Below are 18,741 nucleotides of genomic sequence, written 5' to 3' on the forward strand. Positions count from 1 at the left end.
AGTGCACCGGGTTACTGCAGTGTAATTTGGTACAATGTTGGTCTCAAAACCTGCTGCTGACGGAGAAAGTCAACAGAGCAGACACAAACTGGGAGAGAGAAATACAATGGTGTGCATTAAGATGGACAGTAAAAGCAGCATCATATCAGCAAACCTTTAATGAGATTCTAAAAGAGAGTTAATTTCTCAGGTTGTCAAATGGTGACACTTTATTTGTTTGTTTTGCTTCATGCAGATATCCTGCCTGCACCCATGCATGTCAAAAAATATTGTTGTAAAAAAATAATGTGGTTTACATCTCAACAAAATAAATAATTGAACATGTGGGTGTACACAATCTGCAAATCTTGCTTGTCTTTTTGTTCGTTTTAGGAGTAAAAAAGTTTTTGGGTGCAGATCTGGATCCAGGAAATTACTTAGTATCTTAATGGACCAGGACCCAATTTGTCCAGAAGATTTAAAATAATACATTTAAAGAAAGTGCCGGACCTACTGGATGCATTCCTGTGTTATTCATTAGACATTGTTGTTAGGATAAAGAAGGTCACTACACGTCATTCCTCCATCAGGGACAGTTGGGGAAGTTAAGAAAGGCCATTAATCAGATTCAAACCAATGTGTAGGTTGTTAACACATCTGGATAGTCACCATAACCGGACACAATACACTCAGAGCACCCATGGAACAAACGCTCAGTGTGAGATTCTGTTAGATTAAACAAATTTCTGTTTGAGTTGTGACCTTTTGAGAGCAAGAAAGAGTGAGAGATGAGACAGGATGGGTCATTGTTTCTGTCTCAAATAGATATTTACCTAGAGTTCCGTCTTTGACTTTCTGTTTCTGTCTCTGGCAGACAAACACACATATATCCCACCAGCTCGCTCATACAAAGACACTTTCTGTCGCTCTTGTTCACCTTTGCGCACACAGACACACACATGCCCTCACACTCAGTAACCACCCAGAAGGGACAGTGAAAGAAGAGCAGAGAAAGAGATGCAGAGAGCAGACAAGGTCGTAGATCCTGTGGACTGTCTTTGAAAGAGGAGTCGTATGTTTTCCCTCCCCTCCTTTGATGTTAAAGCAGCCTCTTTACTAGTGTAAAGACAGGGTACAATAACCTAGACCCCCTCCCACCCCTCACACAGTCCTGTGTACGCTGGCTGTACACCCCCACAAAGCTCTGCGGGGGGGCAGGTAACCCACGGCAACCCCAACCAGAAGTCAGAATGAGTGTGGCAGCTGTCCAGGACCTGTGCAGCATGGTGTGTGTGTGTGTGTGTGTGTGTTGTAGTTTTCAACAAAAAGGGGAAAAAATATGTAATTTTCCTTAAAAACGCTCTAATAAATTTGGGTTTTGTTTTTTTTTTTGTTGCCCACCTCAGGAAGTACCGTACAGTTTAATAGTACAGGATGATCTAAGAGGTCTGACTGGATTGGGGAGTGAAATAAATTCTGTGCTACACCAGTGAAGATAATGTAGGTACTCGGTGACGTGTTTGGCTTTGCATTTTTTTGTAAAGAGACGGGAATGACAAGTCATTAGACAAACATGCTGATGTGCAGGATGTGACAGCATAGAAGAATGACAGCCACTTTAAGTGGACCGATTTTCCGTTCACCTCAGTACACATCCTGAACAAACTCTCTCTGTCCTTTGCTGAAGCTGCTAAAAGGAACTTTAATTGTTTCGTTGATTCTTGCAGCCCTTTTGGACAAAATGTGATGGTGGTGATATCTCAACTGCGCTGATACGTATGTGGCCAGAGGGCTCATGGACACACATGTCATTCTTGTCTAACACACACACGCAATTTGTGGCATTTTCTATATCTATGTCAGCCCTCTTGTTTCTTCTATTCCGCCATAAATTCCTTGAGACCCAACAGCTGTGCAGAGCAAGGTCTCAAGAACTCCTGGGTTAGCCAGACTGGCAATAACTAAATGAAAGCTGTCTGAAATGAGGTTTTCCCTCCAAAAGGGCTGACTTCCTCTAAAAAAGCTGGTTAGGAGGATAAAAGAATCCTCTTATGTCAGTAAACTCGTTACGCCGTCGCTGCCATGCCATGCTAGCCCCAGCGTTTCCATGGCTCCCGGTGTTATCTATATGTATTTTTGTTGGGACTTGTAGTTTTGGGGGTTGAGTGGCAAAATGAGATTTTTCTTCCCCCACACCAGGAGGTGCAAGAGGGGAAAGATAAGAGAGAGCCCCCTCTAAGTGTTAACGAGAGAAAATAAGAGTGAGGGAGAGGATGGAGAGACGCAGAGCGTCTGCACAGATAGAGAAATGAATGTCCGACACAGCAATACTGCTACACCTTTGCTGCACTATACAGAGATTCTGCACCCGCCTGTAACTTATACCACGTCTTGTACAATGGATTATCTGAATGTATGCCTCCATAATATTATTAAAAACACTTTCTGATAAAGATTTGTTTGGTTACTGAGAAAAGGTACTCATTCTGCTTGGATTCTAATTGAATTAACTCGAACACACATCGTTTAGGTATATGTTGAAAATGAAATTTGCCTGATAAAACTCAAATATATGGGCTGTATGACATGCTTGGCTAATATTTACTGCGTTTATAACCCCTCAGCATCCACTGAAATTTGGCTTTTGTTTCCTGTGACCTGCTCCAGCCCAGTCAGCAGTGATGGGAACATGGCACCAGGACACGTTAATTTTCATCACCTTCCTGGCACGATGCTAAAAATGTGATGCTTAATCCCCAAAATTGGTATTTGCATTGGCCCCAAAAATTCAGTTTGGGTCATGTTCTTCTCCTTAATAGCTGGTAGAAGTGGTAATAGTGGTTAAACTAACAGTGGTGGTGGCAGTGGTCACTGATATTTTATTGATTCTACAGTAGGAAAATCGTTTTATCACTCACATCATAAGTGGTTTGATACACAGTCAGGTCACACCGACAGAACAAAGTACACCTGCCACAGACAGTAACATCAGTACAACAGGGAGAAACCCCACAGAGGGGACCAGGAGAAAGCACCAGCTTAACCCTCCGGGAGCAGAAGTTAACCGACTGGAGAATACCAGCCTGTAATAAAGAAGTGGAAATAGCCAGCGCCTGTCAGAAACCCGTCCTGTGATCACAACCTGATGTGTGGAATGCTGCCTGCTTTGTCTCAGCTGTCAGCTCAAAAGTGTGCGTCCGTCACTGCTCACCTGTGATGTGTGAATGACCTTGTCGCAGTGTCAGTCTGAGTTCATGTGTGTGTTTGTCTGTCTGTATGTTGCATAGTTTTTGGTTTTCTTTTTTGGAAAATTGGGAATCCGTACTTGTAGATCAATTATTCCAACCAGTATTACAGGTGTAACAGGTGCAGGAAGTGCTGCTACTACAGGAGAGCATTATGTTGCACTACAGTTGTCACGTTTGTTAAAGAAAGCTCGCAGCTACCACAAATACAAATACAAATACCTTTGTTACCACTACAAGTGTTACTTTTAAACGCTAATATGACTCCACAGCTGCTACTGCTCTGATGGCTTCCAGCATTATGGTAAGAAAAACTCAGAAGAATTTTGACTTGATGAACGAGTTTAAAAAAATAATCAATGAAGGAACTAGAGAATATAAAAATGAAACTTAGAATTCTGTTGTGATTAATAAATGTGAATAAGCTTTGTTCACATTGTGAATATCATCCAGTGTCATTACACCTTTGTGCTCACATAACTTGTACATGACTAACGTCTAACGTCTGACAGTCTCTCACTGGCTCTTGTTTCCAAGCCTGACATGTCTTCTCCTCCCCGGACTCATTGCCCTGATCAGAGACGCCTAATTATTATTGGCCCACTTGCTACTTGGACATGGCAGCTAGTCATTAGAGCCAAAGATCTACAGCTAACAATAGTTTGTGCCTGCAAATAGTTGCGCTGCCCGCTTTAGTCTTGGAGCGACCTTTGAATTCTGAAATCTCTGCTGATCATTTACTGATATTTTGACTGTACACATTTAACAGATTGCCTTGTTTTGCTTTGCAAAACTTCAACAAAGTTACAGAATTTGTCAGTCTGGGTGGTTTGTTAGTAACTGATGGTCATACAAGTTCATGTGTGAGCATGTGTGCCTACACGCATGCTTTGTTTGACCCTTCAACCTATTTATGTCAATCTATTATGTCGTCTCGTCAAGATATGCATCTGTGGTTGTGTTTGGTCTGCCCTGTCTCTTTCTCCTCCTTTCATTCGCTCTCTTGTCCCTCTCTGCAGACTCGGGTTACACTCCTCCATCAGATGGCGTTCTGCTTGGCTGAGTTGCACTTGTGGTCCACCAAGAGCTCACTCCAAGTCAAAGGTAGCACTTATCACCATGTTCAATCTCCCTCGCTCTCTCTCTCTCTCTCAATAATTCTCTCTCTGGCTCTCTCTGTCATCACTCACTTTGTTTTCACACCTTCTTTTCACCTCACCTGTATCTTCTTTAACAATCTGACTCTCAGTCAACACCAATTTATACTCAGTTTTCACTTTCTCTTCTCTCGTCAGACTCTTATGCTATTGATGGCTGTTTATTGCATCATACACGACATTCTTTATATTGTTTTCATAACATTTAAACTGGATCGGTAAATTCTTTGGAGTGAAATTGATTAACGTCACCACAAGCAACTGAGGAAACCGTTGAAACATCTTTGTTTTCTGAGACCACACACGTGTTGGCGTTCTTCATAGGTTAAGTTAAGTCATCTTCACATCGCACCATGCATACATTATGTGACCAGTGCTCCCTTGTGCAACCCAGTTGGCATCGTCTAAGTTTGACTTTTGTGACAGTTTTTTGTGTGTTTTCCTGCTCGCCACCTATCAGTCCATCTCTCGTGTTAGACAGAAATACTCTGTTTCTCCATTTTCTTGTTTTCTCCTTCCTTCCATTCTGTCTTGTCTTCCACAGTCTGCTGAGCTTTAGACGCAGATAGTGTCTCTCAGAGCCCGACTGTGTTGTGTGTTTATGTGTATACACAAAGGTGCGACAGGGTATATATCCTGGGTGATGGTGACATATCCTTATTTGTTTGTTTTTTCCTGCTGTGTGTGTCTTCTGCTATCTTGGAAAAATGTGGATGGATACATCTGAGCGTGGAGGCCTGGTTGCTGAGGTGTGACGCTCCCCATCACCACTGTCTTTACATCGTATACATCCACCCCGAAAACCAAAATATAGATTCATAAACCATATGAGGCTATGAAACTAATATTTCCTTGCGTGGTTTGTGTGTGTGTGTTCTTTGTGTGTTAATCACGTTTGTACAGTTTCACATCACAGCAGACGTCTCTCCCAGCCTTCTGCTGTTTACCACTCAGCAGCATCACAGTCTGTCCGTTCATTACTTTGCCTTAGGAGACCTCAACAGAAACCATAACAGTATAGATACAGAGTTATTCAGTCATTGCACTGACACTGAATTTAAATGAGATTTGATCTGTTCACCTACTTGTCTCCTCTAACCTGAAGGTTATTGGTTGTTTCTTTAAACTTGATGTTGTGAAACATAGTGGTAACACTTTCTACGAAGCACATGTCTATATTGCATTATTAACATACATCAAGTGCGTTATAATGCACCCATAGTTCTGTATAATGGTAGTTATAAGCACTTCATACATTGAAACATACTTAACAGCCTTGTAGTGTGCCTAAAGTTATGCATAATCATAAATATTCATAATACAACATAAAAATAATTGTAAAGCATTTTATGATGATGTATAAGGTCAAGTATCAATACTTCATAACTGCTGGTCACTCACTTTAATGTGGTTATTATTAAGTGCCAGCAGTGATTTGGTGCTTTAAGAAAAGTAATGAAAATTCATGTGTCATAAGCAGATATTATGATATATTACAAGCCGGTCACAAGTCACTATGTTGTCAGACTTTATATATATAAAAAGTTTGCAAGGTCATAAACTCAAGATGTTTCAATTGTGGAAGAGTGGATGTCATTTTAAGATTGTATTTAATTCACAATTTTATGGGGAAACCACATCAGACACAAATAATTATTCACAGCAGATTATTTGTATATGTGATAAAACATGTCTGGAGGAGATCTTTGAGAAAGACATGGCTCAATAAAAGTTCCACAAATAGCATTTAGTCCGATAGCACACAAACTGGAAGGGTAGGAAAGAAGAAACGTTTGGTGTTCTAACGCCAAAGTCACACATAAACACAAACAAACTAACGGATCAAGGCAGCGGTCGAGCAGTTACAACCGAGTTCTGCGAGGGTAAATTACTGTTTTTGTCAAAGGACTCTGGTGGGTTTGATGCGAGCAATATCACTTTGGTTCCCCATCGGACAGGACTGTCTGATGGTGAGGGTAACACACTTACTATGCACAAGTGCCTCATAAAAATCCAAACATACCTTTCACACTAATGCTATATGTTTACTTCTCTTGACATTTTAAATTTAATTTGCAAATTATCTAATGAAATCTGTGCTAATTTGCATACATTTCCAGAACAGATCATCGGGTAAGCCTGCTTTAGGTCGGGGGATTTTAAAGAGGGAATTATGGACTTCTCTGTTTTTTTTGGAATAAAATGTCATATAAATCAGGCACGTCGATGATATATGAACAAACCACTCTGTAAGTTCCTTTTACAATCCTAGTGCTTATGAAATGGAGATTTTGTGATTTGAGTGTGGGAAAAATGATTTTTGAGAAAACAGCCTTTTAATTGATGTATGGGATCAGGTTGGTGTCGGCCAATCCTCAAGGTTACAGTATCACTATCCCTGTCAGAAATGAAAAAGTGACATCATGCCATTCCTAACAGTGTTGAGTCTGTGTGTGTTTGTGTGTCTGCCATCAGCTCTCCTGTTGTATTAGTGTGACCTGGCCTCAGGAGCAGCAGCAGCAGCAGCAACAGTCGTAGAGCGATAAAGAAACGATGTGTTGTGCGAATCCGAGTCTGGCTGCTTATGGTTTTGGGCCTGCAGGAATAACACCGACAAAAAAGGCTCGGCTCAGCAGTTTGTGTGTGTGTGTGTGTGTGTGTGTGTGTGTCTATCAGTATGTGTGCATGTTGCTCATATGTGTTTATAGCCGACTGCTGAGTCCGTCTACTTTTAAATGTATATGTTGCATGTGTGTAAATCAGCGTCTCTCTCCCAGGTGCAGTGGGTTAAGGCACACTCCTGTCTTTATTAATACCCCTCTGCACCCCCCACCTTTCCCACTCGGACCCCCCCACCTCCTCCCCCTCCCTCACAGGGCCTTATCTCAGCTCAAACCGTGGTGCTGGCAGACGGGACAGGCCACTGGCTGATAGCGATTGTTTATCCCACGGTGCGAAATTGCTGATCTGTCTTCTGCTTTTCCCTGACAGCGAGATGTTCATCTCTCTCTCCCCCTCTCTCCCTCTCTCTCTCTCTCTCTCTCTCTCTCCCTCTTCCTCTCTCGCCCCACAGATACAGATATTGGCACCTATCAGTACTACGATAAAGGAGAGCCAGGTAAATAGTGTTTATATTGGATGTCTGTTTGTGTTTAAGATAAGTTGAATTTGTCTTGTTTTTGGAATGTATGTGATTTCCGTATATATGAAGAAGGGCTTTCTGCTGCCTCCCACGCTCACATAAGCCGTAAACACACACGCGCGGACACACAAATTATCGTTCCTGCGTGTTTCGGTGTTCACTTGTCCACACAGAGGCTATTAGTATGTAGGATTTATACTCTAAAACCTTATATATACATGTGCACAGCACACACACACACACACACACACACACACAGGTTATTAGGCCTCCGTGGTTCTATCTCTTACACTAGCTGTGTTCCTGTTGACCCGGGGTCCTGCCACACAGCGATAGGAAAACTAAACTGTTGACTTTCTCCTAGATCACATAGCGAGAGGCCCCATGTAGTCCAGCCTCATATTGCCTCAGGCCAGGAGGCTTCCCTTACCATCAGGAAGCGCTCAAATCGCTCCCCCGCGGTCCTGGCAGTGCAGGGATGAGCTATCTCTTCCTTCCTTTTGTGTGAGAGTGTGTGTAAATTTTAGTTTACTTATGAAAATTTAGACCAAGTGGCCTGAGGAGGGCATTTACATGTATCCTAATTGATGTGCCACACCTTAAAAATTTTACTTTTCTGAATTGGTTGGTACAAACAAGGCAACCATTTTCACGTAATAATTATTTTACACTACCACTGTTCTGTGCAGTACCTACCACAATGTGAAACACTAGAGGAAGGACTATATTTCTTAACTAGTGCTGCACATTTAATTGAATTATTATCAAAATCACAATATGGGTGCAGTATCGATCAGCATTATAATGAAGTACTGTAATGCTGCAGAGATGTCCTGGCCTACAAAATCTTGTTCTCCTGATGTGTAGCCCCTTTCTTCACTTATTTATCGCTTCGCCTATAGATATCTTTACTTGATATTTAAACAGATATTAAAGTTAAAATGATCTGAAGCTGGCAGCTCTCACTGCTTTTCCTTTGGAAAATGTCATGACTTTATCTATCAAAAGCGATACCACATGTCTTACTTCCTGAAACAGATTTAGTGCAGCTTATAGTTTTAATTTGAAAGTAGTTTTATGTACATGAAATAAACCTGGATTTTGTTCTTTTTGTCACTTGGAGCCAATAAAACATACTCTAAACACAATATCAGCATGTTATCACCCTAATAAGTTTATATAACAAGTTACAAGGCTTTAGAAAAGAAAAACAATAAAATGAATGTGCTACATTCACAGGGGAAAAAGGAGAAAAACATAAAAAACATTCTCTTTTATACTGTGGAGTGTTGGTGATGAACTGAGGAGTGTCATGGCGTGAGAGCTCTGTAGTCTGGTGGTACGGCAGCAGATACATCTGCAACGCAAATGTCAGCAAATGCTTTCAGCTGCTAAATGCTCCACTATGTTCATCAGCTAGTCAGTATGTTTGGTGGTGAGCAGGAACAGCGCTGATGAGAGCTGTGAGAAAGAACCAGAACACTGAAGTCGTGGGTCGTAAAACCAAAACAATGAGCTTGAAGACGGCAAACCTTCTGTAGCGCTGAGAGAAGCAGCAGAGTTTGGCAATAATCGATTTGTGATTGATACATTTTTTATAAAATAAATTGGTTAGGACTTCACCATGGAGCCTTTCTCTCTTCTTAAACACACAGTTAATATATTTGTCTTTGTTTTACTCCATCAGTTCTTTGCATTTTTTGTGTATTTCTTTTGACCCACTGCACACGTTTTACCTTTTGTTGATGTGCCTTGCTCAGATGTTTCTGCCTCTCTTTCATTGACTTCCCTCTCTTTGTCTCAGTTCTTTCTCTCACTGCGTGTGCTTGGTTCCCTTCTCATTTTGTGTACAGTATGTCTCCCTGTCCCTTCCTCTCTCCCTCTCATCATGGGGTTCTCTCCCTTCTCTCTCATCTGAGAAGCTGCCTTCTCTTTCATTCCAATCTTCAGTGGAGAGACGATGCTCTCGCTCCAAATCCTTTCATTTGGAGGATTACTAAAGTGTGGCTTGATATCAGAGTGGAGGGAGGGGAGGGGGAGGAGGAGGAGAGGGGGAGATGGAGCAAGGGAGCAGAATCACTATCCAAAAGTATCACAACGTTTTCACGGCGGTGTAACGATCAGCTCAGGTCATGATACGATTACATATACAGTAGATTATATTAGATTGGATTACAATTTTACCTTTGATCATTTGTATGGACATCTTGGCATTCAGCTTTAACAAATGAAAGAGGAAAAGTGCACATGAACTCAGCCAGGCAGTACGTTTCAAAACAATACACCGCCTCAGTATTCGCCATGGCATTCAAAGTATGCATCATGAGCATTTCTCTAAAGCTGTTCTTGACTAAATAAGACTCCGTGGGTGTGGTTTGTTTTGACTGACAGTGATCACGCAAGCCACTAAGAATCATCTGATTCTGATTCACATGTCGCTAAACTCTAAACAGTATGTTCATGAAGCGCAGAAGGGTCTCTCGATTAGGGATGGCAGAAGCATCACATTCTGTGCTCAAGTAGAAGTACAGATAGTAAGTACAGATAAAAATGACTCTGGTAAAGGTAGAAGTAGTGATTCAACTTCTTTATGCAAGTAGAGGTTATAACGCACAGGCTCTGAAATGAAAAGTATGTAAAAGTAGCCCGCTGAAGGTCATTTTCTACCAGCCATTTCTGTGCAAAGCTAACCTCATGTTATGTTATTATAGTTCAAAGACTGTAACACTTAAAGGTAAAAATCGTATTTACAAAGGCACCAGAAAGATAATTGATCGTTGAATCTCATTCCCAGGTCTTCAAATACCGGCATTTGTTTGGTAAAGCGTCCCGAGCACAGCAACAATCTGAGAAAATAAAAAAAATCCAGGCAGATGTTGTTTCGTCTTGCTACGTCTATCGTACATCTTGTGATGTTGGGAAGATGGCATGCAGTGACGCAACATAAAAATAATGAATAATTAAGTTTCAGATACAGATACCTGCTAAATCTGCTGAAGCACAGTACGAATCTGTATTCTGATACTTCTCACCGCTGCCTTCATGAAGTTTCTAATGATTTAGAGAGACGCTGATTGAACTGATAATTTTGGAGGATGCAGTTAATGGAGTTGCTGAATTGTATTGTGTTTTATTGACAACTGTTCATCAACCCATTTATATCATTGAGGGTATGTTAAACAAGGGAAACAACGGTCCATGTTGCACAGTATAGTACAACAGCACCACAAACTCCAGCCTCAAAAATGACTGTCATGAGTGATGATTTAACACATGACTGTGGAAGACTGCATTAATTTTTAGCAAGGTGTACCTAATAACCTGGCAAATGAGTATACATTACTTTTACCGTGACATTTAGTTTCCATTTGCATACACATTTGTAAAAAAAAAAATAAATGAAAATAATTAGTGCATATCAATGAGACTGCAATGATTGGTTCCTGGATCGGTCTCAGTATATCATGATCCTTGAAATGGCTGTGAAATCAAGTGTAGTTCCACATCTCCCCACTAGAGGTAGACCCAGGCTCATTGGAGCAGCTCCGGGGGTCCCCTGCAGCCAAAATCCCCCCAGCACCTCCCCACCCAACCCCAGAGCAGGTGCCCATGTCTGGGCCTGTCTGGCCCCTCACCCCCTTATCTGATTAATACTACTAATCCTGGAGGTGTTCCTGCCTGCCAGAGAGGCCGGCCACCAGACTGGCCACTTTCTTGCTCACGGTGACCGGGCCATGAGGCACGGTTGTGGGTAACACTGTGCCAACTAGCTCTCTTGGAGCTAAGGGGGAGGGGGGGCGTGTTTGAGCTCCAGGTTAGTTTTTCTGCATCATAAAGAAAGAATCATTTATCCTGTACACTGTGTTATTTTTCTTACATGTATTCCAAAACACACCCTTCAGATAGACTTTTTATTTTTTTCAGCCAATCCCCTCGAGCATCACTACTACAATGAGAAACTCCATTTCTGTGAAGGTAAGTTCCCAGCAGTGATAGAAACAGTTTTATTCTTCATATCCACCCCATATATGTGTGTGTGTCGGGGCCATTAATCATCTTACCAGTGGATGACCATGTTCCAGAAATCGCCGTCCTAGTCAGTCAACTGTCCTACTTCTTCTATTCTCTTTCTCCCTCCCTCTCTTCCCCTCACTCTCTCTGCTTTTCACCCAGTAGTGGAATACAAACACCCTTATCAGGAGACGAACACTCATCCCCCTGCCCTCCCCTCCCTCCTCTCTCCCCTGACCCCCCCCCCCCCCCTTACCCTACCCTCCACACCCTCATTTGCATGCATCTGTTTACCTCATCCTCCCACTCATTCTTAATAGAGAATCCCACTTCTTAATGGTTCGTTTCAGCAGAGATGAAACGGGAGACTGTAAAATAAACAGATAGTCAGGTGATTGCACCATATTGAAAACAGCAGTCCTTCCTTTTCCTTTTTTTTTCTCACTCCTACTGAACTTCATGTATGTGCGTGGGCAGAAGCAGATGCACAAATTCAATTAGCTGTTTTTTTTGGGGGGGTTTTTTTCCATATCCTTCCCTTCCTCTGTTTAACCACTAGAGATGGAGGGGGAAAAGGAGAGCTGGGAAATTAAAATGAAGGGGCCTTGGTGTGGTACGTGTTGAGATACGTGCTGCTAACTGCGAGGTTGCATTTGGGAGATAACTCAACTCGAGAGCGCCAAAAGTCCTCATGATTAAATATTTGCTTCTCCTCAAGGAACAGTTTGTGTGTTTTTGAAGGGACATTTTTTTCTTTCAGTAGAGTATTTTCACTCCTTCAGTGCAGCTACATCAATCTGTAAGCAGCAGACTTCAGACTTTTGCTGCTTTGGGAATATGGAAGTGAGAAATATAAGTGTAGTAACTTCATCAGTGTAGTTTTTATGTCGTAAATAATGAGTCAAAATATGGTTTTAATGCTGTTGTCAGGAAGAGGGTCACCACTGACATATACTAAAGAAATTAGATGTAGGTTTTGTTTATTTGATAACATTTTCTGAAGTTAAAGTCCATAAATGGTTCCCCAGTGGCTTTTCAAAGTCTCAGAGACATTTACATACAGCAGATTTTCTAATTTTGGCCTTTATTCAAAGAAGGACAATATTCCCTCTCTGCTACATGGCTTAAGAAAAACTAGCCAAGGCTATAAAACTGAAGGACGTCACTTGGATTCATATTATGTACTTTTCCCTAAAAACATAAACACTAATTTAATGAATAAAGACATTTTATAGTACCAATGCTAGTATATTATACTAACCTGTTGATATTTCTCTGTTACCCATTCATTTTTTCAATTCTATGAATTGGCAGAAATTGATAAAAGTTCATTGACTTTTTACAGTGTTCATGGTGGCATTTTTACCTTGTCTGTTTTGTGAATCAGTTACTGTCCAAGTGTAATAAATTTGCATCAGTATAAAATCAAAGAAAATCGGTGATTTGTCACATTTGAGAAGCTTAAACCAGCAAATGTTTGACCTCGTTCCTGCACTGATCTGGGCTCAGGATTTGTCAAAATGTTCAACCATGACTCCGAATACTTTCAAGTACAGATTCATTGCATTTCATGTACCTGCATCTCTTTCTTCCACCTGACCATCTTGTCACCACCCTTTATTCCTCATGTCGCCCCTTTTCATATTTAGATCTCAACCCAGATATAAAGTTCAACCCTTTTACCCTTTCCGGTTGTTTGGTGCCACATTCTTCCAAATTCCCATGAGGGCCTTTATAAAGGAAAATGATTTCTCCCATGTCTGCATTTAAAAGTTCGAGTCACATGATCTTCAGATTCTTCTCGTGTTTTTCCTCCATAGCTCGAGGCTATTCGTGGACCCCCAGGAACCGCCGACCGGAGAAGCTACGCGATTCGCTGAAGGAGTTGGAGGTACCCGCCTCCTCTGTTAAACCTTCCACTCCTCAACACCCCCCTCGTCTTCTTCCTCCCTCTGGGGATTTTGAGAGTTTTCCCTTTCCGAAACGGCCGATTGATTAACAAATAGGGGCATTCTCTCTCCTTTCTCCCGCTCCCTTCACTCTCCCTGTCGTTCCCGTTTGTTCTCCCCTCTCCCTCTCCTCTCTCATCACCTCTCTTTCGGCCGAGCTCTGTCATCGAGGGGGATATTTGAGGGGATCAGGGGGCTGCAGGCTGCCCCCTCATCCCTTCTCTTCCTCCCTCCTTCTCTTCCTCCTCCTTCCCTTCCTCTCCCCTCATTCACCCCACCTCCTCCTCCTCCTCCTCCCCCCCTTCGTCCCCTCTGTACTTGTGGCAGTACAGACCTAGCTTTGTTTGCTGGAACCTGTCTGTGGCTGTTACACACACACATGCACACACTCCCCACCCATCCACCTCCTTCCTCTCACCCGTAACCATTGTCTGAAACCAGAAACACCCCATCTCACCTCTACACCCCACCCTCCCTCTCCTCCTCCTCCTCCGTCCCTCTCTCCTCCCATCCAATCACCCCAGCTGGGTTTGGAATGTGGCAAGAATGACTGACACACACACGCACTCTCACACACTCTCTCACACAAGACAGCACACAAGCAGTCCTTACCTGCATCCTCTTTCAACTCTCTCCAACCCCTCCGTGAGCAGGAACTGCTGCAGCGACCACCTGTTGTGGCAAGTGTCCGGTACTGTGCACAACCAAGATAATTAATGCAAGTGTGAGCGGCACAAGATTTTGACACCAAACATCAACGTTTGACAACTTAGGTAGAGGCAAGCAGAAGCCACAAACATTTGTAACATACGTTTTCACTCTGGTGTCAAAACGATCACATTTAAATTGCACGTTTCAACAGTTTCAGTCGACGTTGGTCTCACTGAGTGCTTTGACCTGCCTTGTTTGTTTTATTTTTCCTCACCATCTTTCCCTGTGTTTATCTATCATACTCATTCAGGAACTGTTGCAGACCAACACCTGCGTTCACACCAGATGGAGGAAAAAGCATTGCTGCCAGGTACACACCCTCCTCAGCCTACCACCTACTGTACACACACATGCGCCCACACACACACACACACACACACAAACAGGTTCAGATAGCAGCAGAACATGAATGATCCGCTCAGACCAGGCCTCAGAGAAAGAGCTTCAATGGACTGTAATCAAGCTAATGGGGAACATCTCAAATAATGTCATCGTAATTAAGTGACTCCTTTTGATCCCTTAAGGTTCATTCACTTGTTGCATGCCCGGGTTAAAACAAGTTCCCAGCAGTGATAGAAACAGTTTTATTCTTCATATCCACCCCATATATGTGTGTGTGTCGGGGCCATTAATCATCTTACCAGTGGATGACCATGTTCCAGAAATCGCCGTCCTAGTCAGTCAACTGTCCTACTTCTTCTATTCTCTTTCTCCCTCCCTCTCTTCCCCTCACTCTCTCTGCTTTTCACCCAGTAGTGGAATACAAACACCCTTATCAGGAGACGAACACTCATCCCCCTGCCCTCCCCTCCCTCCTCTCTCCCCTGACCCCCCCCCCCCTTACCCTACCCTCCACACCCTCATTTGCATGCATCTGTTTACCTCATCCTCCCACTCATTCTTAATAGAGAATCCCACTTCTTAATGGTTCGTTTCAGCAGAGATGAAACGGGAGACTGTAAAATAAACAGATAGTCAGGTGATTGCACCATATTGAAAACAGCAGTCCTTCCTTTTCCTTTTTTTTTTCTCACTCCTACTGAACTTCATGTATGTGCGTGGGCAGAAGCAGATGCACAAATTCAATTAGCTGTTTTTTGTTTTTTTTTTTTTGTAAATACAGACACACCAATGACTGAAGCAGCGTGCACACAAAGTAGATTTAGTTTTTATTTTAATAAAACACTGATGAAGATAAACAAAGATGAGTTGAATGTAGCTGTTATTGGTATGGTACATCTCCTTCTCTATCCATTGAGCCTTGATTATGATACAGAAATATTCCCAAAATCAGGAGAGCAATATTTAGTGATGCTCATGACTATATTCTACTCACCAACTGTCAGATGTTAAGAGTTCCGATCACATCAGAAGTGACTGTAAACCCCCATTAAAGAGTTCATTCAAGTTCAGTGAATGATGCCAACTTGATAAACTAAGTGACAATCTCAATGTTTGATTTAGTTTTTCTTCCATTTCCACTTTAACTGACTTCACTGCTGAATCTTTGTCCACTGTGATCATGTAAGGTTTCTGTTTTCTGTCTCTGTGTGTGTGGATGTGTCCTTCCTTGCAGTTGATCCTTAGCAGTGGCGTTCTGGTGACCCTGACCTTGAATGGACCACAGCTCGAACAAGTGTGTGTCGACCGTACGTTAGTGGGCCGACTGCCAGCCAACACGGTGACTGACGGTTAGTTACAGGCTCTTTAATTAACCATACCACAAGGTTTCTTTCTGTAAAACCCTTTTTTCGCTCTTTAATCCAGCAAGGTACCCAGTGTATTAAATCCTTCAGAAATCTTTGCCTGTTGTTTTTGTTACTTTGGTTCTGCTAATGCTAATTAGAGCCATTGCATAACCATCATGCCTGTTATGGCAGCAAAAACATGCTTTCTCCTGTATTGTTGCATTTCACTGAATTAAAAAAAATATGGTTTAGATGTGACTTAAATGTTCCAGAGGTTCACTGTGGTTTAAGCAGATTAAAGGACACAAACATCATTGTTTCCACCACCTATCTCTGCTCGCAGTCGGCACACACACACACACACACACACACACAGAAAAAAACACTCAAATAAACACTCAAGCAAACACAGGGACATTTACATTCAGTTGTTCATTATTTTAAAGCCACTCAACCCTTTCCCTCGCACTGTCAGCACAGACTGTGTGCTTACACCTGCTCACCACACATGCATCTACTACACACAGACACACACACACACACCATGCACTCCCCACTCTCCTCGCCACTTTGTCACGCAAACACTCTCTCGCACACGTCCCGACTCACACACATAACAGGTGCCACAGGTGAGCGAGGCGACTCTGCTAGCTAATTGCGGGCAAATCCTTTTGTGCTGTGTGTGTCCAGGGGCCTTCCCTTAAGAGCATCCATCAGTGTTTTTCCTCCATCGCGCGTTCCTCCAGGGAGCGCCGCCCCCCTCACACGCCGCTCCCTCGCTCTGCAGACCTGGCAGGAGAGAATAAGAGGCCGTGGACACCGGCCCAAATCTGCTAATTATTTCTTTCTTTCTGTATCAATTATTTGTTCATAACACCGCCCTCCATGCTTCCGGCCGGGGTCTCCAGACACCTGATAAAGCCCCTGTATTGCGCACACACACAGACACGCGCGCACACACCCGCACATTACACAAACAGGCACACACACTCGTTCTCACATGGGTACATATGTAATTACAGACGCACACTTTTTTTTGTAAAGACCAACAAGCACTTACTGTATGTCCACTCACATTTACAAGCTTCACATGCACACTCGCATATACACAGGGGCACATGCTGAGGCACACACACACACACACACACACACACACACACACACTGAGGCACACACACACCCAGGTACACATACACACCCACTCACCTCCCACTGCGCTCCATTCAAAGCCTCAGAGGCACTAATTATTAGAGTAATGGTTGTGAGAGGGTGGGTTCCGGGGATTGTGTGTGTGTTCGTGTGTGTGTGTGCGTGTATGTGTGTGTGTGTGTGCGTGTGTGTGTATGGGGGGGGGGTGTAGTAGGTTAGAGGCTGTTCTCACATCTGTCACTTGTTAAATTAGCCTGAGACAATTACAGTGGAGAGCCAGACCAGATCACACCAGTCAAACACATTTACAACACACAATTACTGAAACAGTTTGAATTTACAGTCAAGTTGTGTCTGATGTGAGTGTGTGTACATGTGTGTGGTGTTTTAGGCCAGGTAGAAGTGTTGATTTGTTGTTACTTGTGTTGTTATTTTTGATTAATTGCAAAAAAGTAGTAAAAAATGCTTCTTGGAGCAATTGTTTTTTACCTACCTAAATATTTATCCAAGTATTGTCATTTATGAGACAAACAGGCAGCAGCACTCATATTCGAGAAGCTAATTTTGACTTGGAAAGTGACAAGTGAAAAGATCCAAATCCTTTCCTTTCAACAAATTACTCGACTTATCGTTTCCACTCTAGTCAGACTAAATAAAACTCAATCAAGATTTAAGTATCTGTGTTATGACAGACAATATGTTTTCATTTTTGGAACAAGATTTGACAACTTTCTATGACAAAGAGGTTCACAGTATTTGAATGCTGAAAGAAAATCCCCTTTTTGATTTGCATGGACTCAGTTGAATGTGCGGCCTGCTGCGTATTTGCCTCTTTTAGCCAACAAGCAGCGACAGCCAGGTCTGGTTTTTGTTTCACGATGTGACAAAGCGGAGCAGGCTTACTGTCCTCTTTTCCTTTTTCTCTCTGTCTCTTAAACTTTGCATCCTCAATGCCGCTTACCTTCCAGTTTCCACCATGAGCTCCTATTGCATCATACAGAGCAGTAGATTACATATATTTTACACCATCAAAGTATTATGGGCTCCGTTTGGCCGATGGCTGGGCCAAGCTGCACATATGCTCCACGATTAAGCATCCTTAAGTGATTTTTCATAGCCAGTTTCATTTACCCATGTTTAAATGTGCTTTGGTTAAGCCCATTGGCCTCTTATGTCAACATGCTGCTGAGGAGATGGCATTAAATGGATTTAGAGGACTCTGTGTGTGTGTGTATGTGTGAGCGTGTGTGTGTGTGCGTTTCTGTTTCTCTATGTATGTGAAAGAGACCGTGTGCATGCTTTAACATGTTCTTGGTTTATGTTTCATGCATGTGTGTGCAGAATGCACAAAGCATGGTTTTAGGCTTGCATGAATCTTGTGCATATGTGTCTAGAAGGTTAGTGCGTGTGTGTGTGCGTGAGTGTGTGTTGTGTGTTGTGTGTGTGTGTGAGAAGGGGGGGCTGTCCGGCTGGGTCATGAAGGTCTGGCCTTTAATGCCAAATCAGCCACCTGGTCCCAGATTGGGCCACAGCCTGGTTTCATATCCCCTCCTTCATTTGGGAATGAATGGGATTAAACCTAATCCCGTTTATAGACACCCATAGAGATCAATACTAAACTGCATTTAACTTGATTTGTCTATAATCTATTACAAAGACGCTTACTATTGCATTAAATGTTGTTGCGGAAAGCCAAGGCATCATTAATGG

The 18,741-nt window shown here is 42.6% G+C and overlaps 1 protein-coding gene across 8 annotated transcripts in view; it reads left to right on the top strand.

Annotated features, from left to right (window-relative positions):
- The window catches only part of LOC119033544 (WD repeat containing planar cell polarity effector), a 71,295-nt gene that overhangs the window by 15,684 nt on the left and 36,870 nt on the right, over positions 1–18,741 (top strand). For all 8 annotated transcript variants that reach the window (XR_005079274.1, XM_037123825.1, XM_037123820.1 and 5 more), the window contains 6 exons: positions 4,244–4,328; positions 7,455–7,499; positions 11,448–11,498; positions 13,355–13,425; positions 14,445–14,504; positions 15,771–15,885. Coding sequence is in view for 7 of the 8 variants with exons in the window: in XM_037123825.1 (XP_036979720.1) it covers positions 4,268–4,328; positions 7,455–7,499; positions 11,448–11,498; positions 13,355–13,425; positions 14,445–14,504; positions 15,771–15,885 (403 nt within the window). In the remaining variant the exon portion in view is untranslated. The remainder of the gene's footprint in view (positions 1–4,243; positions 4,329–7,454; positions 7,500–11,447; positions 11,499–13,354; positions 13,426–14,444; positions 14,505–15,770; positions 15,886–18,741) is intronic.

The sequence above is a fragment of the Acanthopagrus latus genome, chromosome 15 (genome assembly GCF_904848185.1).
Source record: "Acanthopagrus latus isolate v.2019 chromosome 15, fAcaLat1.1, whole genome shotgun sequence".
NCBI lineage: Eukaryota > Metazoa > Chordata > Actinopteri > Spariformes > Sparidae > Acanthopagrus > Acanthopagrus latus.